We start from the raw sequence: 27,471 nt of genomic DNA on the forward strand, positions 1-27,471 counted from the left end.
AATTAATATAATACCGAATAATACCTTCATACAATAATCAAAAAACTACTGCTACAATAAACAAAAATGTACTGCTATATGTATATAAAATAATACCTCCACAAGAGAACTAAATAATACTACCATAAATTGCCTGAATGATATCACCATACAGTGTCCAAATAATATTGAATTACAATTGATCATAAATTATATGTATCAGTAGGCAAAAATACAGTCAAACAGTAACCAAGTAATTGTCAACGGTGTGTCAGAAGCTGCAGACAGTCGCTCTGCATCTGGCTGCAGAAGGTCTCTGCGTTTGGCTTTGCAGATGCCTTCTTAATCCTTCTGACTCTTGGACCCAGTGGCAACCTTCCTCCGGCTCTAATTCACACACCTGGACCTGGGGGTTTATAGACTCCCAATCTGCTTCTGGGAATCTACGGTGATATTCACATTTCTCCCTTGTGAAGGCTTGGAGCTACAGGAGTCGGCTCTCTTACTTTATGGTGCTGTTTGGAGGATGTCTAGTGTTACCTCTCTGAGTCTGCTCAAGATAGGTATTGCCCTTGTTAGTCTACCCTCTTTCTTTAGTTGTAGCGGGGACTGAATTGTGCGCACCCCATCCTCTCCCTAACCAGAGCCTATTGCTAAGGGTAAGGCAGGGATTAGTTTCTTACTAGGCAACATGTGGAGAACCTATATAGGGACGTTTATGGCAGACAGGGTGAGGTTAGAGCTGCCTAGAGGTCTCCACTCCCCACTTTCCTAGTGTTTGGGTTCCCTCCCCTTTTCTGCTCGTGTTACACTTAGTCTTCCCACACTGTGCGTGACAGTAATACCCCCATAACAAATTCTTATATAAGCACCAAATTAATATCACTGAGTAGTAGCCAAATAATAGTACTGCACTGTTAAAATAATACCATCATCCATTGCTGAAATATATATAGTCCACCTAATATTGCCATGCAGTGACCAAATGATTCAACCATATAGTGGTGCCATATAGTGTCCAATAAATACTTCTACACAATAATCAACTGCTTGTAGAATAGAACCTTTACAAATATATTTACTTAGAAAATTGGTGATGTATTTAATATGTATTTCACCCGCTGTGTCCTGCTTAACCCATGTAATAACCATATGTTACACTCTTACGCAATATGTCCAGAATTTTCAGTTTAGGACGGTTTAATCTAAAATATTATGGGTTTGATAAAAAATATCACAAGGCTGCAAAGCCATAATAAGGAGTGTAAGATCAGGGATGGTTCTCCCCGGATGCCGACGTTACTCAGTAACCAGCCAATATACGGTGTGCAGCGTCTATACCGTCCACCCGGGAACGGATCACCATACCCTGGAGTTATCATACAAGTCTTATTAAATACAAAGCAACTTTGGAAACTTCAGATATAAAGCACATACATATTAATAAAACAGAACAAAAGCCTAAAACACTGAGCATTTTTGTCCAGTAGTTCCATAGACAATGAATGGAGCGGGGGTCGATCATGCGCACTTCTGTTCCATTCAAGACACGCTCTCTAGACCACTCGCAGGATCGCGGATAGCTTGGGATGGGGGATAACTTAATATTTTGGGAATAGCCCTTTACAACACAGATTTTACTCTAAGTACCATATTCTTGTTTATATAAGAATTGTTTGTGACTGTATTCAAGTAAATAAACGAAATGCATGTGGGTTTGCGGTTTATTTTATTGTATATACTGTGCATATCAATGTGCATGATGTACGTCTATATCTCTACGTATGACTACTGTATAAGTGTCTTCAGTTTGATAAGAAGGCAGCCGAAGTGCTACCAATATTTACACTTTGTGTATCAAAGGAATTTTCCCAGGGATATTCTTGAGCAAAGGCTGTTTCAGTCTGTCTGTGATTTGAGACTGGGATGGAGGTTGTCACGGGTGTGTCAGAGGCTGCAGACAATCACACTGCATTTGGCTGCAGAAGATCTCTGCAGTTAGCTTTGCAGATGCCTTCCTAATCCTTCTGACTTTTGGAGCCGGTGGCAACCTCCCCCCAACTCTAACTGACACACCTGGATTTGGTATTTATATACGTCCTGGCTGCTTCTGGGAATCGCCAGTGATATTTTCATTTTTCCCTGCTGAGGTTTGCAGCTATAGAAGTTGGATATCTTCATCTTTGGTGCTGTTGGAGGACATCTGTGTTACCTCTCTGAGTCTACTCAAGATAATTGTTCCCCTTGTTTGTCTATCCCAGCTGTCTTTAGTGGTATTGGGGATTGACTAGTCCTTCCCTATGCAGGGCTTATTGCCAAGGTCAGGCATGGATTAGGTTCCAGCTCGGCGATTGGTGCAGAACCTATATAGGGACGTTTATGGCAGAAAGGGTGACGTTAGATATGCCTAGGGGTCCCCACTCCCCCTTCCCTAGTGTTGGGCTCCCGCTCATCACTTTGTGTAGCACTTAGTCTTCCCACACTGTGCGTGACAGAGGTTCAATTTCCAACAAGACAATGACCCAAATCATACTGCTAAAGCACCACTCGAGTGGTTTAAGGTGAAACATGTAAATGTTTTGGAGTGGCCTAGTGAAAGCCCAGACCCTTAATCCAGATATCAGATTTGAAGATTGCTGTTCACTAGAGGAAACCATCTAATTTGAAGGAGCCGGAGCTGGAGTAGTTTTGCCTTGGGGAATGGGCAAAAATCCCAGTGGCAAGATGTGGAAAGCTCATAGAGACTTGGAGCTGTAATAGCCGCAAAAGGAGGCTCTACAAAGTACTGACTTTAGAAGGGGGCGAATGGTTATGCACACTGAAATTTTCAGTTACTTTGTCCTATTTGTTGTTTGCTTCACAATAAAAAGGAAACTTAATGTTGACGGTTGTAGGCATGGTCTTTACATGTGAGGTAGAGAAAACAAATAGTGCCAAGGGAGGTAAATACTTTCACAAGCCACTGTAAAGGTATACATGTCTGTACATACAGTATGTATGTCAACGTATTTGTGTATATATAGTATATTTACACACAATATGGACACAAGTGTTAGAACCCCTCCACGTTACACCTACAGGAGCTTTTATGACATCCCATCATCTATAAACATTGCAGTGATAGCAATTTCTGTTCTTTTGGGAAAGATTTCTACAAGATTTTGTAGGTGTCTGTGGGAATTTGTACCACTTGATCTAGAAGAACATTTGTGAGGTCAGGCACTGATGTTGGGGAGAGGCCGGGATCACAATCTATGTTGTTTTTCCTAAAGGTGTTGGATGAAGATGAGGTCAGGGCTCTGTGTGGCCGGTCATGTTTTTCCCACCAAACTCCCCTAACTATGCCTTTATTGACCTTGTGCATTTGGCACAGTCATGGAGAAAAGAAAAGGGCCTTCCACAAACTGTTGTTACAAAGTAGGTAACTACAATTGTCTAAAATGTCTTGAACTGAAGCCCTGAGGTTTTTTCCATTGATGTTTAGGGGCGGAGGCCAATCCCTCAAATACAATACCATAGCATCAGGCAAGTAATGTTATCCTGGCATTCGCCAAACCCTCACTCGTCCATCAGATGCTAGACAGACAAATGTGAGTCCAGAGATTTTTTTTCATTACACCACTACATCTGACGCAGCATTGTGCTTGGTAATGTAAGACTTGCATGGGGGGAGCCGTGACTTATCCAACCCCCATCCATCAGATATAGTGAGCTATTCTGAGTGGGGCACCACATGGAGATTCCCTTTAAAAATTACTGGTTCAATCCCCTTAGATCTCTATATACAGTCATGGCCAAAAGTGTTGGCACCATTGAAACTGTTCCAGAAAATAAAGTTTTTCTCCCAGAAAATTATTGCAGTTATTGCAATACACATGTTTATTTCCTTTGTGTGTATTGGAGTCAAAATCGTCACTACACCTGTACATAAATTCCCCAAGGGATATAATTTCCAAAATGGGGTCCCTTGAGGGAGGATTCTGCTCTTCTAGAAATTAGGGGCTCTGTATATGGAGTCCGCAAAGTGTTCTAAGAAAATCTGCTCTCCAGGAGGCAAATAGCGCTCCGTCCCTCCCGAGTCTCTCCGTATGGCTAAGTAGCACTGTACAGCCACATATGGAGTATTGCCACGTTCAGTAGAAATTGTGGGATAAACTTTGGTGCCATTAATACCCACTTCTTGTGTGAAAATGTAAAATCTGGGGCTAAAATACAATGTTTTTGGTAAAAATATAATTATTTTTTCTTCACTGCCCAATGGTATAAAATTTTGTGAGGCACATGTGGTGTCAATATGATCACTGCACCCCTAGATGAATTCATTGGGGAGTGTAGTTTGTAAAATGAGTTCACATATAGGGGGTTTCTGTTGTTCTGGCACCTCAGGGGCTCTGCCAATGTGACATGGCACTCTCAAACCGTTCCAGCAAAATGTGAACTCCAATTTGGCGCCTCTTTTCTTCTGAGCTTTGTACTGTGCCTCAAAAGTGGTATCCCCCCACATATTAGGTATCGGCGTACTCAGGAGAAATCGCACAACAAATTGTACGGTGCGATTTTTCCTGTTCCCCTTATGAAAATGCTAAATTTGGGGCCAAAATAACATTTTTGTGGGGAACATGTGATTTTTTTATTTTCACGGCTCAACGATCTGAACTTCTGTGAAGCACCTGGGGGTTCAAGGTGCTCACCACACATCTAAATGCATTCCATGAGGGGTCTAGTTTCCAAAATGGGGTCACTTATGGGGGCTTTACACTGTTTAGGCACATCAGGGGCTCCCCAAATGTGACATGACGTACGCTAATGATTCCAGTTACCCTTATGAAAATGCAATATTTTATGCTAAATACATATTTGTGAGGAAAATGTGATTTTATTATTGAGGAAAATGTGATTTTATTATTTTCACGGCTCAATGTTCTGAGGGTTCAATGTGCTCACCACAAATCTAGATCAGTTCCCCGAGGGGTCTAGTTTCCAAAATAGGGTCACTTGTGGGCACTTTCCACTGTTTAGGTGCATCAGAGGCTCTCCAAATGCGACATGGTGTCCGCTAACTGTTCCAGAAAATTTTGCATTCAAAAAGTCAAATGGCGCTCCTTTCCTTCCGAGCTCTGCCGTGCACCCAAACAGTGGTTTTCACCCACATATGGGGTATCGGCATGCTCAGGAGAAATTACACAACAAAGTTTGGGGTCCATTTTCTCCTGTTACCCTTGTCAAAATAAAAAAAATTGGATCTGAAGTAAATTTTTTGTGAAAAAAAGTTAAATGTTCCTTTTTTTCCACATTCCAAAAATTAATGTGCAGCACCTGAAGGGTTAATAAACTTCTTGAATGTGGTTTTAAGCACCTTGAGGGGTGCAGTTTTTAGAATTGTGTCACTTTTGGGTGTCTTCTATTGTATAGACCCCTCAAAGGGACTTCAAATGTGAGGTGGTCCCTAAAAAATGGTTTTGTAAATTTCGTTGGAAAAATGAGAAATTGCTGGTCACCTTTTAACCCTTATAATGTCCTAACAAAGAAAAGGTTGGTTCTAAAATTGTGCTAATGTAAAGAAGACATGTGGGAAATGTTATTTATTAACTATTTTGTGTGACATATCTCTGTGATTTAAGGGCTTGAAAAATCAAAGTTGGAGAAATGCAAAATTTTGAAAATTTTCGCCTAATTTCCATTTTTTAAACAAATAAACGCAAGTCATATCAAATAAATTTTACCACTATCATGAAGTACAAAATGTCATGAAAAAACAAACTCAGAATCACTGGGATCCTTTGAAGCGTTCCAGAGTTATTACCTCATAAAGTGACAGTGGTCAGAATTGTAAATATTGGCCTGGTCATTAACGTGCAAACCACCTTATGGGTAAAGGGGATAAAGTGTTTGTCGCACTTAAATGTTTCAGATCACAAACAAATTTAAACATTTGACAAAGATAATACAAGTTAACACGAAATGCAGTTTTTAAATGTAGGTTTTTATTATTAAGGGAAAAAGAAATACAAACCTACAGGGACCTGTGGGAAAAAAAAGTGATTGCTCTCCCCCTCTTAAAACATAAATTAACTGTGGTTTATCACATCTGTGGGAAGCTGAGTTTAAATTCCCTAGCCACACTCAGGGCTGATTACTACCACACTTGTTCTCAATCCAGAAACCACTTAAATAGGACCTGCTTGACAAAGTAAAGTAAACCAAAATTTCCTCAAATGCTAGACATCAAGCCGCAATCCAAAGAAATTCTGGAACAAATGAGAAACAAAGTAACTGAGGTCTACCAGTCTGGAAAAGGTAAATAGCCATTTCTCAAGCTCTGGGACTCCAGCGAACCATAGTGAAAGCCATTATCCACAAGTCGCGAAAGCATGGAACAGTGGTGAACCTTCCCAGGAGTGGCCAGCCTACCAAAATTACCAGAAGAGCGCAGTGACAACTCATCCAAGAGGTCACAAGAGACACCACAACAACATCCAAATAACTGCAGGCCTCACTTGCCTCAGTTAAGGTCAGTGTGCCTGACTGCACCATAAGAAACAGACTGGGAAAAAATGACCTGCATGGCAGAGTACCAAGATGAAAACCACTGCTGAGCAATTAAAACATAAAGAATTGTTGATGATCCCCCAGACTTTTGGGAGAATGCTCTGTGGACTGACGAGACAAAAGTTGAACTTTTTGGAAGATGTAAGCTCCAGTACATCTGACGTAGAACTAACACAGCATTTCTGAAAAGGAACATCATACTAACAGTAAAATATAGTGGTGGTAGTGTGATGATCTGGTGTTTTGCTGATTCCGGACCTGGAAGACCTGATGTGGTAAATGGAACCATGAATTCTGCTGTCTACTCCAGAAGGAGAATGTCTGTCCATTTGTTTGTGATCTCAAGCTAAAACACACTTGGGTTATGAAGCAGGACAATGATCCAAAACACACCAACAAGTCTACCTCTGAATGGCTTCAGAAAAACAAAATTAAGACTTTGCTATGGCCTAGTCAAAGTCCTGACCTCAGTCCGATTGAGTTGCTGTGGCATGACCTAAGGCAGTTCATGCTCGGAAACCCTCCAATGTGGCAGAATTACAACAATTCTGCAAAGATGAGTGGGCCACAATTCTTCCAGAGCATTCTAAAAGACTCCTTACCAGTTATCGCAAACGCTCATTGCAGTTATCGCAAACAGTTGTTGCTGCTAAGGGAGGCTCAACCTGTTATTAGGTTTAAGGAGCAATCAATTCTTCACACAGGACCCTGTAGGTTTGGATCTCTTTTTCCCTTAATAATAAAGACCCTCATATAAAAACTGCATTTTGTGTTTACTTGTGTTATCTTTGTCTAACATTTTAATTTGTTTGGTGATCTGAAAGATTTAAAGGGAACCTGTCACCAGTTATGGCGTATATAAGTTACGGCCATCACCTTTCAGGGCTGATATACAGCATTCTATATTGCTCCTTGCAAGAGAAGAAAAATAACTTTTATTATACTCACCTGCAGGGCGGTCTGGTCCGATGGGTGTTGCTCTTCTTGGTCCGCCACCTCCCTTCTCCTTGCGATGCCGCCCTCCCGCTTGTTTCGTGTGGATGACGCGTCCTTCGGCACCGCGCTCCTGCGCAGGCGTACTTCTCTGCCCTGTTGAGGGCAGAGCAAAGTACTGCAGTGCGCAAGTGCAGAGAAAGGTCAAAGAGCCCTGGCGCATGCGCACTTCAGTGCTTTGTTCTGCTCTTGACAGGGCAGAGAAGTACGCCTGCGCAGGAGCGCTGTGCCAAGGAGACTGTGTGGATGACGAAGGGACGTGTCATCCAAACGAAGCAAGCAGGGGGACGGGGATCGTAAGAAGATGGGAGGCGCGGGACAAAGACCAGCGACGCTGTGAGGCAGCGACCGATGTTATTTGCGAGGGTCGATATGTGTCCCCCAGGATACGCTCAGAAACGTATTGAGGTCATGGAAGTGCACTGCAGTCACAGGTGTAGCTGTGATTCCAATGCAGAACAAAAGTGAGTATTGGTCTTGGACAAGCTATTTGTCCAGGGCAGATTTAAGGAAACCTGCTGGGCTTTTATTTTTTAAACGGACTACAGGATGGCAGTGGGGCACTCCATTTCTTTCCGGGCCGGGTTTTTCAAGTAGCCTGTGGCCACAGTTTGTTTGTAAAAACCCCTGTCAGTGTGAGAGTGGAGTTTTGCAGCGAGCAGAGCAGTTGGCTCTGCAAATGTTCAGCTCTGTGTGGGAGTAACAGAGCCCAGCAGAGTGAACTCCTGGCACCCCGCAGCGTAATACGGTGGTGCAGTCGCCCTCGGCAGCCGGACGCATTTATGGACTGTCTCGTTTCCCTGCTGCAATACCGAGTGCTGTACACTTGTGTGAGTTTTTGACATTAAACACGTTTTGCTGTGAACTTTCCCTGTGGTCACTGCCTGTGACACTGCACCCACCCTGCTACACTACAACGCCCATCGGACCAAACCGCCCCACAGGTGAGTGTAATAAAAGTTATTTTTCTTCTCTTGCAGGTCAGGTTGGGGACAGATATACAGCTTTATAGAATACTGTACATCAGCCCTGAAAGGTGGTGGACGTATCTCTTATCGGCCAAACCCCAAACCTGGTGACAGGTTTACTTTAAGTGGGACAAAAATGCAAAAGAATAGGAAATCAGGAAGGGGCAAACACTTTTTTCACACAACTGTGTATATCTACGGTATATATATGTGTGTGTGTGTCTGTACTTGTGTGCATATATGCATGCACAGTGTATACATACACACACGCGGGTGCATAGTTGCAAACTGACAGAAGACTCATGACTTCACTGTGTATATATGTGCAAGTCGGGCAGCGGTGCACGTGTTGCAATGTGTCACAGCTTCAGCCATCGTTGCAGATGATCTGGGGAGGGTAGGCATTTAATAAAACATGTCTGCCCGGGGTGTGTCCCCTCCTCTGTAATGACACAGGCAGCTGTCCGCATCGTCTATTTTTACACAGGGCTTCTGGAATGTCCCAGTCACAGCATTACTCATGTTGTCTATGACTCTTCAGTACACTGGTGTCAGCAGAAGGAGCAGCGGCAGAGAGCACACACGGCCTCCGTATCTGTCACATATAGAATTATCTATCTATAGGGCGGACATGAAACATCTACAGTAACACAAGACTCTGCATCATTTCCACCATTTGCTAAGACAAACCCAAAGGCCCAGCTACCCAGACACGAATCCGCCTTATTCCATGACACAGCATTTCACCTTTACTGTGGATTGCTGCTTTATCAGAAAAAAGTGATAAAAAAAGGGAAAAAAGACTCAATATTAAAAATTAAAACAAAAAATGACAGATCTGCTCTGGGCTCTGACAGCTCAATAGGGACAATCAGCTCAATGACAACTAATCTGAATTATTTCTGTATGATAAGACACATTTAGTTGCCCTAAATCCCTAATAACACAGAAAAACAGACAATGATCCTTGAAATTGTTTCAGAACATGAAGTATTTATCCCAGATAATTATTGCAATCACACATGTTTTCTTATACACATGTTTATTTCCTTTGTGTGTATTGGAACAATACAAAAAACTGAGAATAACAGGCAAATTGGACATAATTTCACATAAACCCCCCCAAAATGGGTCGAGCATAATTGTTGGCACCATCAACTTACCATTTGGTTGCACACCTATTGGAATAAATAACTGCAATCAATCGCTTCCTATAACCATCAATAAGCTTCTAATACCTTGCAAAAATGACATTTTAGACCACTCTTCTTTTGCAAACTGCTCCCAGGTCTCTCATATATGAAGGGTACCTTCTCCCAGCAGCAATTTTAAGATTTCTCCACAGGAGTTCAATGGGATTGAGATCCGGACTTGTTGCTGCCACTTCAGAATTCTCCAGCACTTTTCCCCAAAACATTTGTGAGGAAAATGGGGGGTGCATCTTATAGTCCAAACACAGGCTTACCGGGGGTTGCGGCAGTGGTGTGGCAGCGTCCCTTGCTCAGGGTACCAGAGACAGCAGAAGTGTGGCAATGCTGAAGCTCTGTGTCGGTGGTGAGCAATGCAGAGTGCATCACCGGTTTCTCTGCGGCCATCTTCCTGAAGCCGTGGGCCGCTGGAGGTGGCGCGTGTGCGGATTGAGATCTCAGCTGGGCCTCTCGTGCTCCATTTTCCTGAGGCTGTGGGCTTCAGGAAAATGGCCGTCAGAGGCCGCGCTTGCACAGATTGAGATCTCGGCGACACTCGGCTTCAGGAAAGTGGCCGCCGGAGGCCATGCGTGCACAGATTGAGATCTCGGCGACTCTCGGTTTCAGGAAAGTGGCCGCCGGAGGCCATGTGTGCGAGATTGAGATCTCGGCGGCTCTCAGTTTCAGGAAAATGACCGCCGAGAAACCAATGATGCACTCGGCTCTGCTCACCGGGGACACGGGGCTTCAGCATCGCCACATTTCTGCTGCCGGTATCCTGAGGAAGAGACCTTGCTCCATGCAACGCACTCTGTTCTGCCTCACACCAGACCCGCAGCATCGCACCGCTGGGATACCCCCGAACTGCAGCATTGCCCCACTTCTACCACTGCTGGCTTCCTGAGGAAGGGACCATGCCTCCTGTGACCCCGCTCTACCACCGCCGGCCCTCAGGTAACATACCTTAAGTTCAGACGATAAGACGGACCATCATCTTATAAAAATCTTTTTTTTGCTATTTTCCACCCCCAAATTTGGGGTTCGTCTTATGGTCCAATGCGTCTTATAGTCTGAAAAATACGGTATGTTTGGGGTCATTGTCCTGCTGGAAGACTCATGACCTAGGGCACAAACCCAGCTGTCTGACACTGGGCACTACACTGCAACCCAAAATCATTTGATAATCTTCATGTTTAACTGTATGTACTGTTTTTTTTTTTTCAATGTAGGTGTCATTCCGCTTTCGACAAACAGTAGAATGATGTGCTTTACCAGAAAGCTCTACCTTGGTCTCATCCGTCCACAAGACGCTTTTCCAGAAGGATTTTGGCTAACTCACATACATTTTGGCAAACTGCAGTCTAGCTTTTTTATGTCTCTGTGTCAGCAGTGGAGTCCTCCTGGGTCTTCTGCCATAGTATTTCATTTAATTCAAATGTTGACGGATAGTTCACACTGACATTGATACACCCTGAGCCTGCAGGACAGCTTGAATTTCTTTGGAAGTTGATTGAGGCTGCTTATCCACCATCCATACTATCATACTTTGCAACCTTTCATCAATTTTTCTCAGCCGTCCACATTCTGGGAGATGAGCCACAGTGCCATGGGTTGTAAACCTCTTAGTAATGTTGCGCACTGTGGACAAAGGAACATCAAAATCTCTGCATATGAACTTATAACCTTGAGATTGTTGATATTTTTCAACAATTTTAGTTCTCAAGTCCTCAGACAATTCTCTTCACTTTCTGTTCTCAATGCTTAGTGTGGCACACACAGACATACAATGCAAAGAATCAGTCAACTTCTGCCTTTTTTATGTACCGTAGTTCCAGGTATGATTTTCATATTGCCCACACCTGTTACTTGCCACAGGTGAGTTTGAACGAGCATCACATGCTTGAAACAACTTTGTTTACCCACAACTTTGGAAAGGTGCCAACAATTTTGTCCTGACCATTTTGGGGATTATGTGTGAAATTACGTCCAATTTGCCTTTTTATCTGTTGTGTGTGGTTCCAATTTACAAAAAGGAAAAAAAAACATGTGTATAACAAAACATGTATAATTCCAATAATTTTTAGGGAGAAATGCTTCATTTTCTGCAACAATTTCAACGGTGCCAACACTTTTGGCCTTGACTGTATATGTCATCCATATGACATCTGTTTTTATGCATCAAAAATTTAATAGGCCAAACACAGTTTTGTATGTTAATTCTTGCAATTGATCTGTTAAAAATCAGATGCCATACCATTTGCTCATATGCAAAAACATTCATCTGAAATACCCTGTTCACTTGCATTGCTCTACATGCGGTCTATTTGGCACAAGGAGAGCATACAGGTTAAGAATATTCTTATTTGAAAGGATCATTGGAGATAGCAGAAAAAACGAGGTTTGTACATAGATCTGCAGTGGAGAAAAGGGAAAGTTTCTAAAGTTTTATGGAGAACAGTGAAAACAGGCCGAAAAACAAATCAAGGGGAGAAGAAACATGGGCAGGTTAGAAGCTGTGCTGATATGAGTTACTGAAGTCATCAGAACCTTGGATACATACAAAGCTCACATCCAGCCTATATTACTAGTAGAGACACTCTCATAAGAAAAAACCTGAAACTTGGATCAGGTTTAAAAGGTAATCTGTCCACAGGTGTTCACTAATTCATCTGAGAGCAGCATGATGTTGCCAAATAGATCCTGAATCCAACGATATATCACTTAGTTTACTAGGTGCAGCCATTCTGACACAATCAGAGCTTTTTGATCTAGCAATGCAGCAGAGCTGAGAAAGCTAATTTCACCCACAGCTATAGACAGTGAGGTGCCCATCTCAGCAGAGGGAGGAGTCGGACTTAGGCTCACGCTTTTCTGTGTCCCAGTAATGATAGGCTGCTGGTGCTAAAACAATCATTGCAAGTAAACAACAGGATGGAGCTTGATAAGAGGCATCCTTGAATTCTGCGTTTAAACCCCTGCAGCATGCTGTCTTCAGATTACATTGCAAAAACCTGCTGACAGATTCCCTTTAAACTGCATGTCAGTGGTTCTGAAAATGAATAATGTATTGAAGATTGCAGACTGAAACTGAAATTTTATTACCTGATGGTAACCACCAATATATGTAGAAAGGTGTCCATAACCTTTAAATTCTTGATTTGGGGAAAAGCTTCCTTAACTCCAACTCTTCCAGTTCTTTTTATTTACTGCCTCTCTCCCGCCCACTATTTATTACCCTAGGGATAACCATATTACAGTACTCAGATGAACACCACCACATTCACTACTTTGAGTTAGTTTTTTTCTGTTCAGAACTCTCATAGGAATATTGGATGGATTCATGTTTGCTGTCATGATCCCAATGGCAGGGGATCACAAAAGGACAAGCACAAAAACAAAACAAGCTCTAGGGTGATGGAATCTGAGCTGACCGCGATCCTGAACCTAAACACACAACTAGCAGTAGCCGGGGAACGTGCCTACGATGATTCCTAGACGTCTCGCGCCAGCCGAAGGATTAACTTCCCCTATAAGAAGAAACACAGACCTCACTTGCCTCCAGAGAAACACCCCACAGAAATAGCAGCCCCCCACATGTAATAACGGTGAAATGAGAGGAAAGCACATACGTAGTTATGAAAATAGAATCAGCAAAAACGAGGCCCGCTAAAGCTAGATAGCAGAGGATACAAAAGTGAACTGCGCGGTCAGCGAAAAACCCTTCAAAAAACCATCCTGAAATTACTTGAACTCATGTGCCAACTCATGGAACATGAGGAGTAATTTCAGCCCACTAGAGCAACCAGCAGCAAGGAATCACATATCTGCAAGCTGGACTAAGACAAAAATTAAGCAAAACGTGGAACAGGAAAATCAAAACTTAGCTTGTCCTGAAGATAACAGACGCAGGGAGCAGAGGTAAAAAGACACGCTGATTACATTGATAGCCGGCGAGGAAATGACAAAAAAGCCAGGTTAAATAGGAAACTCCCATAACCTGATGGAACAGGTGGAAACCAGAGACCGCAGAGAACACAAGTCACCCAGTACCATCAGTAACCACCAGAGGGAGCCCAAAAACAGAACTCACAACAGTTTACATAGGGGCAGTATTATAGTAGTTACTGTATATTCTTGTACATAGGAGCAGTATTATAGTAGTTATATTTTTGTACATAGGAGCAGTATTATAGTAGTTATATTCTTGTACATAAGGTGCAGTATTATAGTAGTTATATTCTTGTACATAGGAGCAGTATTATAGTAGTTATATTCTTGTACATAGGGGGCAGTATTATAGAAGTTATATTCTTGTACATAGGAGCAGTATTATAGAAGTTATATTCTTGTACATAGGAGCAGTATTATAGTAGTTATATTCTTGTACATAGGAACTGTATTATAATAGTTATATTGTTGTACATAGGGGCAGTATTATAGTAGTTATATTCTTGTACATAGGAACTGTATTATAATAGTTATATTGTTGTACATAGGGGCAGTATTATAGTAGTTATATTCTTGTACATAGGAACTGTATTATAATAGTTATATTGTTGTACATAGGGGCAGTATTATAGTAGTTATATTCTTGTACATAGGAGGCAGTATTATAGTAGTTATATTCTTGTACATAGGGGACAGTATTATGGTAGTTATATTCTTGTACATATGAGCAGTATTATAGTAGTTATATTCTTGTACAAAGGAGCAGTATTATAATAGTTATATTGTTGTACGTAAGGGGCAGTGTTATAGTAGTTATATTCTTGTACATAGGGGCAGTATTATAGTAGTTATATTCTTGTACATAGGGGCAGTATTATAGTAGTTATATTCTTGTACATAGGGGCAGTATTATAGTAGTTATAATCTTGTACATAGGGGCAGTATTATAGTAGTTATATTCTTGTACATAGGAGAGGTATTATAATAGTTATATTCTTGTACATAGGGGGCAGTAATATAGTAGTTACCGTATATTCTTGTACATAGGGGCAGTATTATCTATATATATAACTAGATTGTGGCCCGATTCTAACGCATCGGGTATTCTAGAATATGCATGTCCCCGTAGTATATGGACAATGATAATTCCAGAATTAGCGGCAGACTGTGCCCGTCGCTGATTGGTCGAGGCAACCTTTATGACATCATCATCGCCATGGCAACCATTATGACATCTACGTCGATACTGTGCCCGTTGCTGATTGGTCGAGGCCTAGCGGCCTCGACCAATCAGACGCGGGGTGCCTACGTCCTTTATGACATCATCGTCGCTGTGCCCGTCGCTGATTGGTCGAGGCCTGGCGGCCTCGACCAATCAGAGACGCGGGATTTCCTGGACAGACAGACAGAAAGACAGACAGACGGAAAAACCCTTAGACAATTATATAGATTGTCTAAGGGTTTTTCCGTCTGTCTGTCCTGGAAATCCCGCGTCTCTGATTGGTCGAGGCCGCCAGGCCTCGACCAATCAGCAACGGACACAGTATCGACGTAGATGTCATAATGGTTGCCATGGCGACAATGATGTCATAAAGGTTGCCTCGACCAATCAGCGACGGGCACAGTCTGCCGTGAATTCTGGAATCATCATTGCCCATATACTACGGGGACATGCATATTCTAGAAGCGACGGGCACAGCATGGCGACGATGATGTCATAAAGGTTGCCTCGACCAATCAGCGACGGGCAGAGTCTGCCGCGAATTCGCCTCGACCAATCAGCGACGGGCACAGTATCGACGTAGATGTCATAATGGTTGCCATGGCGACGACGATGTCATAAAGGTTGCCTCGACCAATCAGCGACGGGCACAGTCTGCCGCGAATTCTGGAATCATCATTGTCCATATACTACGGGACATGCATATTCTAGAATACCCGATGCGTTAGAATCAGGCCACAATCTAGTAGAATTTATATTCTTGTACATACTGTAGGAGAAGTATTATAGTAGTTATATTCTTGTACATAGGGGCAGTATTATAGTAGTCATATTGTACATAGGGGCAGTATTTTAGTAGTTATATTCTTGTACATAGGGGCAGTATTATAGTAATTATATTTTTGTACATAGGAGCAGTATTATATTAGTTATATTCTTGTACATAGGGGGCAGTATTATAGTACCGTATATATTCGAGTATAAGCCGAGATTTTCAGCCCAAATTTTTGGGCTGAAAGTCCCCTCTCGGCTTATACTGGAGTCATGATCGGCGGTGGGGTCGGCGGGTGAGGGGGAGAGAGGACTGTCATATACTCACCTAGTCCCGGCGCTTCTGTCGCTGTCCCTGCCTGTCCCATGGTCTCTGGGTGCCGCAGCTCTTCCGCTGTTCAGCGGTCACGTGGGACCGCTCATTAAAGTAATGAATATGGACTCCACTCCCATAGGGGTGGAGCTGCATATTAATTCCTGTAATGAGCGGTCCCACGTGACCGCTTACTACAGGAAGAAGCTGCGGACGCCGGAGACCATCTGTCCGGGAGAAGCTGCCAGGGACCACGCCGGAGCAGGTGACTATTTCATAGTCACCTGTCCACGTTCCACCCGCCGGGCACCGCTCCGTCTTCCCGTCCTCTTGCTGTGACTGTTCAGGTCAGAGGGCGCGATGACGTATTAGTGTGAGCGCCGCCCTCTGCCTGAACAGTCAGTGTGGAGAGACGGGACGCTGAGGAGCAGTGGGCAGCAAGCAAGGAGAGGTATGTCTTTTTTTTTTTTATTGCAGCAGCAGCATTACATGTGGCACCGCTATATATGGATCATCTTATGGGGCAATAATAAAATGTATGGAGCAATCTATATGGCACAGCTATATATGGATCATCTTATGGGGCAATAATAAAATGTATGGAGCATTCTATATGGCACAGTTATATATGGATCATCTTATGGGGCAATAATAAAATGTATGGAGCATTCTATATGGCACAGCTATATATGGATCATCTTATGGAGCAATAATAAAATGTATGGAGCATTCTATATGGCACAGTTATATATGGATCATCTTATGGGGCAATAATAAAATGTATGGAGCATTCTATATGGCACAGTTATATATGGATCATCTTATGGGGCAATAATAAAATGTATGGAGCATTCTATATGGCACAGTTATATATGGATCATCTTATGGGGCAATAATAAAATGTATGGAGCATTCTATATGGCACAGCTATATATGGATCATCTTATGGGGCAATAATAAAATGTATGGAGCATTCTATATGGCACAGTTATATATGGATCATCTTATGGGGCAATAATAAAATGTATGGAGCATTCTATATGGCACAGCTATATATGGATCATCTTATGGGGCAATAATAAAATGTATGGAGCATTCTATATGGCACAGTTATATATGGATCATCTTATGGGGCAATAATAAAATGTATGGAGCATTCTATATGGCACAGTTATATATGGATCATCTTATGGGGCAATAATAAAATGTATGGAGCATTCTATATGGCACAGTTATATATGGATCATCTTATGGGGCAATAATAAAATGTATGGAGCATTCTATATGGCACAGCTATATATGGATCATCTTATGGGGCAATAATAAAATGTATGGAGCATTCTATATGGCACAGTTATATATGGATCATCTTATGGGGCAATAATAAAATGTATGGAGCATTCTATATGGCACAGCTATATATGGATCATCTTATGGGGCAATAATAAAATGTATGGAGCATTCTATATGGCACAGTTATATATGGATCATCTTATGGGGCAATAATAAAATGTATGGAGCATTCTATATGGCACAGCTATATATGGATCATCTTATGGGGCAATAATAAAATGTATGGAGCATTCTATATGGCACAGCTTTATATGGAGCATCTATGGGGCAATAATCAATGGTATGGAGCATTATATATGGCACAGCTTTATATGGAGCATCTTATGGGGCAATAATGAAATGTATGGAGCATTCTATATGGCACAGTTTTAAATGGAGCATCTTATGGGGCCATAACGAACTGTATGCAGCATTACAAGGGGCACATTTTTATATGGAGCATCTTATGGGGCCATAATGAACTTTAATGCAGCATTACATGGGGCATATTTTTCTATGGAGCGTCTTATGGGCACATCATCAACTTTATGAAGCATTACATGGGCCCATCATCAACTTTATGGAGCATTATATGGGCCCATCATCAACTGTATGGAGCATTATATGGGCCCATCATGAACTTTATGGAGCATTATATGGGCCCATCATGAACTTTATGGAGAATTATATTTTTGAAATTTACCAGTAGCTGCTGCATTTTCTACCCTAGGCTTATACTCGAGTCATTAAGTTTTTCCAGTTTTTTGTGGCAAAATTAGGGGGGTCGGCTTAAACTCGGGTCGGCTTATACTCGAGTATATACGGGTAGTTATATTCTTGTCCATAGGGGCAGTATTATAGTAGTCATATTGTACATAGGGGCAGTATTTTAGTAGTTATATTCCTGTACATAGGGGCAGTGCTATAATAGCTATATTCTTTACATCGGGGGCTGTATAATAGTAATTATATTCTTTACATGGAGGGGAGCATTATTGCAGTTATATTCTTGTACGTAGGGGGCAGTAGTATTGAAAGTATATTATTGTACTTAGGGGCAATATTAAAATAGTTATAGTATTATATGCAGGGAGCAGTGTTGTGGTTATTGTTACTCTTTATTTCCCACTGTCACCTTGGCAGCTCATATACAGAAAATCACTCAGCAGATGTTCACAATTTGGACTGTAGAAAACTCCTCCCTGAATATGGAATCTGATCTCTATCTTGAGACATGCTTGTTGGTGGCATTCAAAAGTAAAGATATTTAATGATCTTTACCGTGTATCAGATCAATGAATTTTGCATCTTTAATCATTTTAGCACTAACGATAATTGCTCTTAACCCTTTATCTACCAATGTCTTTTTGGGACGCCTAATCTTTTGCTTCTAGCAACTAACATTTTATAATTTTTATAATTAGGTCCAATTTTTTGTGTTGTATTTGTAAAATGAATGTTTTCAAAACAGGAAATCATGTCATTGTCATTTTTAATTGAATATTGGGAAGCCCTTTTCTGAAAAATCCGTACTTGTAAAAATTTGGCAAATTATGTTTCTGATTCTTTAGGACCCAAAATCATTAAAAATCTGTCATTTAAAAATTTTTTTTTATAAAATTGCAAATTTGGCAAGTAATGGGTTAATTGTCGTTACATGGCTAATATTTACATAGCTAACAGGCAAAGCTGTAAAGACAATAAATCCTCATATACTATAAAAATGATATGGAAATATTATGCCCTCCAATTTCTACTTACCATCTCCTTTTACTCTTAGGTCTCTTTGGAGGAAGTTAAGCCCAGAACTTCCAGCATCCAGGCCATTGCACCTCAAGGTCTGATCAATACTGGACTCAGTAGGTGGACCTGCTTGGTTAGTACTAGCTGCGGCCTTTGAAGCTGTTGCCTTAGTATCCACATTGTCACTTGTGCAACCCTCACAAGTACGACTCATACAGTGCAAAAATGACATGGGTGGAAGGCTGTGACTGCGAAATTCCCCATGTTCATAAGCTCTACCACCATCACGATGATACTCTGGAATAGGAGAGAACTCCAGTGAAGAATCTCCACTGGATTTTAAAGGTGGGCTGGATCCATTCTTTTGTTCTTTTCTTCTGCTCTTGGCTAATTCCAAAAATGATGTAACCCTCTTTGGAGATGAGCCCTGGGTATGTACCACTTGACCTTCGCTTAATTTTACAGGACAACTCATCATTCGTTCCAAAGATCCTAGGCGATTAGAAGGACTCTTGTCTAAGCTGCGGTCATAACTTCGTGAACGTTGTCTACCTGTATTAAAGTTTGGTGGTGACACATTGACATAGACTTGTCCCTCAATTGTGTCCGATTTGGATCTTTCTATGAGGGGTTTAGGATCATTTGTGTCTGAACTGCTCTCTGGCTGTTGGAACAGGAAATACTCTGTTGGCTGTACTGGGCTCCCCTTGGTATGGTCATCTGAACAACTGGTAATTGAAGAACCTGCCGGACTGGGAGAAGACTGAGATGACAAGTCACATGTAACCAATTTATAATAATTTTGAGTAGCCACCACAAGCCTTGCCTGGCTTTGGAAACAAGAAGTTAGTTCTGAACTCTCTCCATTACATTGCACTGAGTCACAATTAAGATGATATGAGTTACAGTTGGCATCCAGTTCAGGAGAAGATGAGTGATGGTGGCAACTACATGGCTTGCTTGAAGCTTCCTGAACATGTGAGTCACAAGACATCTTAGATTCTGTGGGTGAACTCTGCAGATCAAGGTAGAAAGCACCTGTGTCTGGGTGACTGCAAAATGAAGAGTCGCATGAAAGACTTCCAGAATTTAGATTGGACCTAGGTTGTCCATTCATCTTGTTATACAAGGTACTGAAGTTAACAAGGATCCCGTCTGAGCTATTGCAGGAGGAGTCACTCACGTAGCTCACCTGCTGGTCCATTTCTGACTGGCTTGAGGCACTGTAACACCTGCAGTGCCTCAGTGATTCTGAACCATTACAGGTACACTCTCTGCTTTGGCTGCTTTGGAGAAAATCCTGGTTTCCTAAATCTGAGCTCTGATTCCAATCCAGAGTAAAGCTAGGACCACCATGAAGATTCCAAGACTGATCCTCAATGATCGATGAACCTAGGTTGCCATTTGTGCCCTTCTGCAAATCATCAGGTGAAGTCTTCTCTTCTTGCCCATCAAGAAGTCCAGGCCGTCCCGTCAAAATCCATGGCTTCACAACAGGTGGATTATCATGGAGGTGGAATGGGGGCAAGGACAGATCTTGAAATTGAAATCCTGTTTTCGCTCCTCCTAAAGTGTCATGGAGATGGAAGGACTTTTCTCCCTCACTTCCACTTGATGTGTTACTTTCATCTTCATCATTTGGAAGGAATGGGTTATGTCGCTTTCTAGTGACTGGTCCTTGCCAATCTTCTTCCTTTTTGCTCCTTTCTTTTTCCGATGGTTCAGATGTTTGGATTAAACTGCTGTAGACTAATGAGTCAGCCTGTGATAGGTCCCGTTCTGGTAGAGAAGTAGTTCTAGTAATGCCAAGGTCATTCTTTCTGTATGAATGCGATCTGGTGGAGGGTGGACAGCATTGCCTACCTGGTACTTGGCAGTGCACTAGTGGGATATGATGCACTATTAAGGTTTCTACAGCTAGTTTGGGTGGGCTATCCATGATGGCACCAGTCTCCTTTTAGGGCATTGGGTACTCTCACCGACTGGAGGTTGGAGAAATGTCGAACATATTAAATGTGAAGACACCTGAAATTAGAAAAGAGATAAATTGGCATTACTGAAACTTGTCCAATAAGATTTAATCTTTGACACTCAGCACTGTATATACCGTACATTATATTTGTTGGAGTAATGGCCTAATAGTGTATATTGCCACCTAAAATACAAACATAAGCCAAATTTATGCTTTTGGGACCTTTTTTCCAGACACCCATATCAACTATACACAATCCTCTATCTTTATGGCTGCAGAATTATGAGATGGAACAGATTTATTATTACAGACTTAAACTTGGAAAGCCTAAAACAAGAACAGGCAGACAGAAGACACGTCAAATTCATCACAGTGGCACACTGTGTTTGTAACCCCTATGCATGGATCTGGCCTTCACTGCCTATGTCCTTAGGGTGTGTCTACAGAGTTGCAGCTGACCAGAGGACAATAAGCCTAACAAGCTGGGTCAGTAGCAGAGATGGACAAAATTAGATTTAGATATGTGGTCAAGCATAGTTGGGACAGGGTCCAGGAGGTTCATAAAAAAAACAGGCAAGAGGTATCTGGTAGTTATATTCTTATACATAGCATTCAGCTCCCTCTGTCACCATATGGGCTGTGAGTCTACAGCTGGACGCAATAGGTGAGATTATGTCACTAGATCACGCCTGTGACGTGGAGCCTCAGTCCTTCAGTGCATAGGAGGGAGTACGGTTTTGTTAGTGGTTTAGTAAGTAGATTGATATACTTTTTTTATTATTGGTCCACATATGTGTGAGTATCTGTGTAGTCCATAATACTATGCATGGGGAGCTGTGGGGTCCATTATGCTATGTGTAGGGAGCTGTGTGGTTCATTATGCTTCTTGGGAGACTGTGGGATCCATCACACAATTCATGGAAAGCTGTGGGTCCATTTTGCAATGTGTGGGGAGCTTTGGGGTCCATTATGCTATGTGTGGGGAGCTGTGGGGTCCATTATGCTGTGTGTGGGAAGCTGTAGGCTCCAATATACTGTTTGTGGGAGCTATAGTCCATCATACTGTGTGGGGGGCTGTGGGGTCCATTATGTGGTGCGAGGGGGGTTGTGGGGTTCATCAAACTGTGTGGGGAGCTTTGGATTCCAACATGATGTGTGGTGGGAGCTGTGGTAGTCCATCATACTGTGTATGAGGATCTGTGTATTCCATTATGCTAAGTGTGAGGAGCTGTGGGGTCCATTATGCTAAGCGTGGGGAGCTGTGGGGTCCATTATACTATGTTCAGCAAACTGTGCAGTCTATTATGCTTTTTGGGAGGCTGTGGGATCCATCATGCTCTTTATGGGGAGCTGTGGTGTCTATTTTGCTGTGTGGGGAGCTTAGAGGTCCATTAAGCTATGTGTGGGGTCCATTATGCTGTTTATGGGGAGGTGTGGGGTCCATTATGATATGTGTGGGGAGCTGTGGGGTCCACTCTGCTGTTTGGGAGGCTGTGGGATCCATCATGCTGTTTATGGGGGCTGTGGAGTCCATTTTGCTATGTGTGGGGAGATATATGGTCCATTATGCTATGTGTGGGGAGCTGTGGAGTCCATTATGCTGATTATGGGGAGGTGTGGGGTTCATTATGCTATGTAAGGGGAGCTGTGGGGTCCATTATGCTGTTTGGGAGGTTGGTGGATCCATTATGCTGTATAGGACTCTGTGAAGATCATTATGTTGTGCGGGGAGGCTGTGTGGTCCATAATGCTGTGTGATGGGGTTGTGGCAACCATTATGCTGTGTGGGGGGCTGTGGCAGCCATTATGCAGTGTGGGGGGCTGTAGGGTCCATTATTCTGCATTTGTGTTGGATTGAACTGTAGGAGCATTACTGTGTGAGGAACTTGTGGGACATCATACTGTGTGTTGTTGACTGGAGGCATCATATTGATTGTGAGGGCATCATACTGTGTGGGGGAGCGGTTGATAAAGTTACAGGAGATGCATAATAGCAGAATAATTCACTGCGTTTATAAGCAGGTAAGAATACATGTTACAATAAGCCCTGTAGTAATATGTATTCGCAATAGCAGCTAGTCACCATACTTAACAGGGTTCTATGATACATAAAATGCCCTGTATAAATATCTTTTTAAGCACTAACCACTTCTGTAATTTGCTTTATTTTAAAATTCCCTACTTTTTTCTCTATCCTGCTAATCCCTAGAACTATTTTTATTTTCTTTACTTCCTTTGACATTTCGCTTGACGGGAGTCTCAAACGGGACGTCACAGGAGGATGGCCCTGCAGTCACTTCTCTGCAGCATCTATCACCCTTCCTGGAACAAGATGTCATCAGGGGGGCGGCGCTGCCACCACATACCACAGCTCCTGTCACCGCCATGCCATGAAGACATCTGGAATCAATCGTGGGTATGGTGATGGAGACAAGGAGAGGTGACTGCTGCTTCTATTACTGCCGCCACATGAGATGTCATCAGGGGGCGGCAATAGAAGCAGGGTGTGGCCCCTTTGGAAAAATTAATTGCCCGCCCCTGCACTAGGACGTCCTGGGGTTAACTGGGAGAATAAATAGGAAGATAGCCAGGTCAAAACATAGGATTTCAATCCACAAAAAGCACATTAGAATATGACAGTGATACGATAACACGGTGACCTGAGATTGGGAATTTATTATAGCCTTTATTGCATAACGAATTGCTGTGCATAACCACCTCTGTGATGGACTGGTCAGTCGAACAAGCTGGACGGTAACAAATACTTGCACATCACAGCTAGCACTGCTCACTGCTCACTTTTCCTTTGCTTTCACCACCTCATCGTTGGATTACTATATTTTACACCAAATCGTTGGTGGGGTCTCGGAAAATGTTATTTTCTATTAGCTATACCCCTTTCAATGTGGTCTAGTAAGGTGCAAAAATCTAAAACATATAATAAATCTACTGCAGTCACGTACACAAGTCATTTGGCACAAATTAAGCCAGTAGTTTGCTGAATTTTATTTAGTAACTCTACAGTGGCAGACAATGGCATAGTGACAGCCCTGGACTGGCACGCAGGAGAACAGGAAAATCCTCCGGTGGGCCCCTCTGCAAGAGTGCGCCATCACACTCTTATATGAGCAGTACTTGATGCAATATACATGAATCACTATATACAGGCATCTTATTCATTTATTAATCTACCAGTTCATTGTTATATAAAATTGTGATTGAGGATAATGTCACATTTGCATGTAGTTGAAAAGTGGGGTCCTGAGGAGGGTTACCGGTGGGCCCTTGGCACCTTAGTCTGACATTGCAAAGTGGTACCTGGGGGTACCCAATAATCAAGGCCTGGCACGTACTATATACAAGCACACATACCACCCGAAACACTCCTATAAAAGCTGCAGACCACATGCACAAAACAACCCAGCAGCCTTCACTGAAGTTTGACCTTAGTCTGTCTTTTCTCTCGAAAAGTCTCACATGGAATCTTGTCAAAAACTATTCCCATCCACAGTGCTCCTCCATATGTCAAAGGTTACAACAGTTGATTCATGAAGAAAATGCAGAGCACAATAACGGAGCAAAAAGCAAAGTTCTACATATCATCATCAAATTCAGAAACTCACCCATGTTGGGGAGAGAGCCCGGCTGCTCGTGTGACATCCATGACAAGTGGAAACACACTGAAGCCAGGAATAGACCATGACAACAGCAAACAGGCATCTTCTGTCCAGCCAAACAACTGTCTCGGAGGAAAATAGGAGGAGATCCTAAAACTAGAGTGAAAACACCCAGCTATAAGTGCCACCAAGACAGAAGTAAGAGGAGACGCAGCGGCCAGACGGCTAGTGACAATCAGCTAAGCTACTGGCCAAAATTAGAAAAGGAGAAGACAACCCATCAACAGATGAAGATTAACTACACTATCACAAATCAATAATACGTGTGAAAATAAAAAGAACTTTGTTTCTTCCCTTCTTTCCAGGGTTAATTCCTCTTTACTTTCTTTGCTAATCTGTACAGATTAGTCCTCCATAAGATCTCACCAGACAATGGCAAAGGGGCTGAGCCTCCATTTCTAAGAGTCCCATTACAGCCGCCTGGTCTGCCTTTATTGTATATGCCCCCTTGCCCTTATGACACAAGGGGTCAGAATCAAATTGAAAGCTGGGGGGATCCGGATAAGCACTTAAGGTAAATCCATCAGCCATAATGAGCAGAACAGAGATTGCAGCAAAGACTAAAAATACAAGGTCACACAATGTGGATATATATTAGAAAATACAGTAGCATGTAAAAGTTTGGGCACCCCTGGTCAAGATTACTGTTACTGTGAACAGTTAAGCAAATTGAAGATTAAATGATCTCTAAAAGGCCTAAAGTTAAAGATGACGCATTTCCTTTGCATGTTATTATTATTGCATGTTATTATGCATGTTATTATTATTAGGCAAAAAAATATATATATATATATATATATATATAAATAACAAAAAGGAATATGGCTAGTTTGCATCTATTCACACTAGTTTGGATGTGCCAGTCAGTCTTTTGTTATTTAGCTTACTGACCGAGCACTCCGCCCTTCAACCTGTGGTGGTTTTAATTGCAGCAGGTTCCTACCTACCCATAAATGCCAGCTTTACTGAGAGAGGTGTCCACATTCACTCAGGAATTCATACTTCAGCCTAAGAAAGGTATTTTCATTAGATATGTAAGGACCATCAGTTTTGGAGACCACCTTGACGTTGGTTGATGGGCAGGCATGAATTGGCCACATTATGTGCAAAGCGTCTCATTTTTTCCTAGTATTCAGAAGCAGTATTGCTATCCATATTTCACATATTTCACCTTGACATGCTTTAGTACGATAGAGTGCAATTTTTTTTGTACATCCTCTTTTCAACTTCAGCTTTCTTACCGATGGTGTCATGTTTCCATGATAAATTCATTGAAATGTCATTCAATCCATTCTTCCCTCTAGTCGTGAAATGTTCTCTTTGCCATTGGCTGCAACACAACCGTATAGCATGAGTGATCCACCCAAACGCTTAATGGTTGGCAAGATGTTCTTTTCCTGAAATTCTGTGCCCTTTTTTCTTCACACACACCTTTGATTATTGTGGCCAAATAGTTCTATTCTAAACTTGTCGGTCCACAGGACTTGTTTCCAAAATGCATCAGCTCGTTTAGTTAGATGCTCTTTTGCATACTTCTGATTCTGACACTGAATTTTATGGTGAGGACGCAGGACAGGTTTTCTTTTGATGACTCTTCCATGAAGGCCATAATTGTACAGGTGTCTCTGAACAGTAGAACAATGTACAACTCCAGAGTCTGCTAAAACTTTCTGAAGGTGTTTTGCAGTCAAGCGGGTGTTCTGATTTGCCTCTCTAGCAATCCTACGAGAAGCTCTCACTGAAATTTTAATAGGTCTTCCAGACCTTATCTTGACCTCCACTGTTCCCAGTAACTGCCATTTCTCAATTACATTTTGAACTGAAGAAAGTGCAAGATGAAAACGCTTTGCTATCATCTTATAGCCTTCTCCTGCTTTGTGGGCCTCCACCATTTCCATTTTCAGAGTGATAGCTGCTGTTTTTTGGCACAAGGTTAGGGGAGGCTGTTTTTTTTTATAAAACTGGGAAATTTGCATCACCTGGCCTTTCTTAACGATGACAGTGAATGAGCCATGACGCCAACAGGCTAATTAAGGTCTGAAACATTGGTCAAAGTTATCTGAGCACACGAATCTCCAAGTGCCCAAACTTTTGAATCTGCCCTTTTTGTAATTTCTAATACGATTTTTTTTCTTTTTTAACTAAATACAAACAAAATGTGTCATCTTTACCTTCAGGTCTTTTAGATCAATAGTACATGTGAAAATAAAAAAACTTTGTAATATATCTTATCAGAGAAATCTGCTTCTATTTCTTTCTGGAGTGATCATTCATTCCCATAAGTCTCAATTCCCATAAGTCTTCAATGAAAACTGGTTTTCCCATTACTGAGATAGGAGATGACAGTTGGTGCTCATAAGTCTAGAGATTATTATTATTATTATTATTTATTATTATAGCGTCATTTATTCCATGGCGCTTTACATGTGAATCATTTAATCTTCAACTTGCTTAACTATTCATAATAACAGTAATTTTGACCAGGGGTGACCAACGTTTTACATGCCACTGTGCATTGAAATGATCTGGTGACCAACAAGGAATAAATAGGTATAAATCAGAGAAGGCAACGTTGAGAAACATGGGCTAGTGGGTACATCCACTTAATATTCTAGCCAAGATAAAAAGTATACCTCCAAAGTTAGGCGAGTAGAGGAGATACCTCATACGAGTAGCACCAATTAGTGTGGGGACCCTGCAACCATAAAACAAAGACTGATGGACCCAGAGCTGTGTCGTTAAGAGTAGATGGAAAGATGCTTCAATCAGAGCTTCTGTCTGAGAGGCAGGTGGAAAAGACCCCAAAACCAAAAACCA

The 27,471-nt window shown here is 42.0% G+C and overlaps 1 protein-coding gene across 2 annotated transcripts in view; it reads right to left on the minus strand.

The window, feature by feature from the left end:
• RUSC2 (RUN and SH3 domain containing 2) overlaps window positions 1-27,471 on the minus strand; it is an 85,932-nt gene that overhangs the window by 40,936 nt on the left and 17,525 nt on the right. For both annotated transcript variants that reach the window (XM_069747859.1, XM_069747850.1), the window contains exon 2: window positions 19,024-21,030. In XM_069747859.1, the coding sequence (XP_069603960.1) occupies window positions 19,024-20,944 (1,921 nt within the window). In that variant the 5' untranslated portion in view covers window positions 20,945-21,030. The remainder of the gene's footprint in view (window positions 1-19,023; window positions 21,031-27,471) is intronic.

This window comes from Ranitomeya imitator, chromosome 1, assembly GCF_032444005.1.
Source record: "Ranitomeya imitator isolate aRanImi1 chromosome 1, aRanImi1.pri, whole genome shotgun sequence".
Taxonomy (NCBI): Eukaryota; Metazoa; Chordata; class Amphibia; order Anura; family Dendrobatidae; genus Ranitomeya; species Ranitomeya imitator.